Source organism: Pterocles gutturalis, unplaced genomic scaffold (assembly GCF_000699245.1).
Source record: "Pterocles gutturalis isolate BGI_N339 unplaced genomic scaffold, ASM69924v1 scaffold27575, whole genome shotgun sequence".
Classification (NCBI taxonomy): Eukaryota; Metazoa; Chordata; class Aves; order Pterocliformes; family Pteroclidae; genus Pterocles; species Pterocles gutturalis.
In genome coordinates this window covers 442-2,786 of record NW_010146672.1, presented here as the reverse complement: position 1 = coordinate 2,786, position 2,345 = coordinate 442, and the positions used below count along the sequence as shown (strand labels likewise).

Below are 2,345 nucleotides of genomic sequence, written 5' to 3'. Positions count from 1 at the left end.
TTCCTTCTCTTGGATTACATCCTTCAGTTTGGATGACAGAACACTAACTTCACTCTCTAGTGTCGACTGGAGCTTTTCATATGTAGCCTTGGGTACCATCGCTTCATTAATTACAGCTTTTTCTTCCAGCAATTCCTTTTGTAAGTTTCTTACTTCACTTTCCTTGTTGGTAAGCAGTCCTTTGAGCTCATTTATTTCTTCCTCCATTTCCTTTACAGTATTTCTAAGTGCATTCATCACCTGGCGGTGTTCAGTAATTGGCAGAGAGTTTTGTTTCTGAGCATCTAACAGTTGCTTTAGTTCTTCTGCTTCATCTAATACTTTTGTGTACTGGGATTTCACTTCTGATAACTCATTCTCTGCTTTGTATTTCAAAGAAGTTGTTACCTGCATCAGTTTCTCATGTTCATCTCTAGGAATGTACTCCAAAGCTATATCATCTACAGTTTTTCTCTTTCTATAGTCTTCAAGCTCTGTTTGCGCTTCTTTGTATAACTGAGACAATTCACTAAGCTGTCTGTTGAGCTCATCTATCATTCTGTGCATTGCATCTTTCATTTCTCCAGCTTCAGCACTAGATTCCAACTGCATCTGATTAGTCAGCTTGTCCTGTAGCCTTTTAATTTCCTCTTGCCCTTCTTTGTACCTCTCAATCAACAATGCTTTCTCTTGATTAATGTTATCAATAACCGAACAATATGAATTCTTCATTTCCTCACACTCTTCCACAGACAATTTACTTGCCACATTCTGCTCTCTTTCTTCAAACTTTTTCTGTAGCTCTCTCACTTTCTCTTTTTGTCTTTCACTCTCCTCCAACGCTCTCTTCAATTCTTGCTTAAGCATTTCAACTTCTCCACATGTAACCTTCAAACTACTCAGATCAGAACTGGTTTCTTCACTTTCAGAGGAAACAGGACCCAGCTTCATTTGCCTTTGTACATTCAAAACATCTTTCACAGCTTCCTCATACCTGTTTTGAGTTTCTTGGAACTTCAGGTTAAGATCAGAACCATTTTCTGAAATGTCTGTGCTATTTAAACGATCTGTTTCTGGGACTCTAGTCTGGACCTGAGCTTCTATGTGCTTTTTTTTGGCTTCAGAATTCTCTAATTTCCTCTGCACATCCTTTAAGTCTTCCTGGAGGTGCTTCATTTTTACTTCACTGGGGCTTGTCAACTTTTCTTGAATTTGGGTGGCATTTAATGTAGACTTCAGCTCCTGAGCCAAGAACTCATTTTGTCTATCTGCTGTTTGTTCAAACTCTGTCTGGGTTGAATAAAATTCCGCGGTTGAATCCACTTCTCTAGGTGTTCTTTCCTGTGCAAAAAGAAACCCCAACAACTGCACAATAAAAACAAGTACTTGATTATATATTTTTAGAATAGAGTAAGCAAGGAAATCTTGCCATATCCTACAGAGAAAAACAATTAAAGCACCATGGAAGAAAGTTTTAGAAAAATTCAAAACCCAGCTGCTTCCATTTAGTCATCTTCAGTGAGAGAAGGCAGTAAGTGACAAGCTCCTCTGAAAGTCTCGGCTGATCTCCATAAGCTAATAACTGAAGCTATACAAATTAAAATTCTGCTAACACAACTGTTAATAACATCTTTTAGAATGTGGTTATCATAATATAATAAACGAAGTTATTCAGTAATTTATGGAAAAGTGGGAATAGCAAAACACCGACTGGATCCTTTGAGGCAGAGTGTTTCCACAATCTTACCACCAACAAGCTCATTAAATTTTCTTCACAGTACATCTCTCTAAAATGGTAAGCAGCTCTTGTTATGCTAGCAGATTAAGAGAGCACCAGAACAGCACAGAAATATGCCACCTGTAATTTGTCCTGCAGCTCCTTATTGTGCAATGTCAAAGAGGCAATTTTTGCTTGCATCAACAGAAGTAGATCTTGCTGGTCAGCTTCAGAACTCACATCCAATAAACTATCAGCGCCTTTAGAGAAAAAAAAAATATTCAAAAGCTTTCAAAAAGCTGAAATGCTAGCTAGGTAGCTATCCTAACCTTTCAAATAAAATGGTTTGTTCCCATGACCACTAAGGGTAGCGAGCAAACAAACTTCTCCTAGAAAATCCTTTCCCAAAAACGTGTTGGCTCACCCAACAGAAGCAGGAGATTCTGGTGGGGAGCTGCTAGTAAAATTACAAAATATTACTCCCAATACTTACTGTGTCTCACATTCTATGCAGAAAGGCACAGAGGATTTCTGACCAGGTTTCAACATTTCACACCACCTAAAACACCTAACCAAATAATAAAATAAGGATTAAGTGTTATTGTATACCTGTTGTGCTGTCACTCAGTCTGTCCTTATTGTCTTGATG

General features: G+C 38.1%; 1 protein-coding gene across 1 annotated transcript in view; it reads right to left on the bottom strand.

Moving 5' to 3' along the window:
• Positions 1–2,338, bottom strand: part of LOC104470788 (ankycorbin-like) — a gene marked incomplete at its 5' end in the record, with an annotated part of 5,562 nt that extends 3,224 nt beyond the window's left edge. The window contains 3 exon segments of the mRNA XM_010085838.1: positions 1–1,320; positions 1,838–1,956; positions 2,306–2,338. The exon segment at positions 1–1,320 is cut by the window's left edge and continues 12 nt beyond it. Coding sequence (XP_010084140.1) covers positions 1–1,320; positions 1,838–1,956; positions 2,306–2,338 — 1,472 coding nt within the window.
• Between the last annotated feature and the right edge of the window lie 7 nt (positions 2,339–2,345).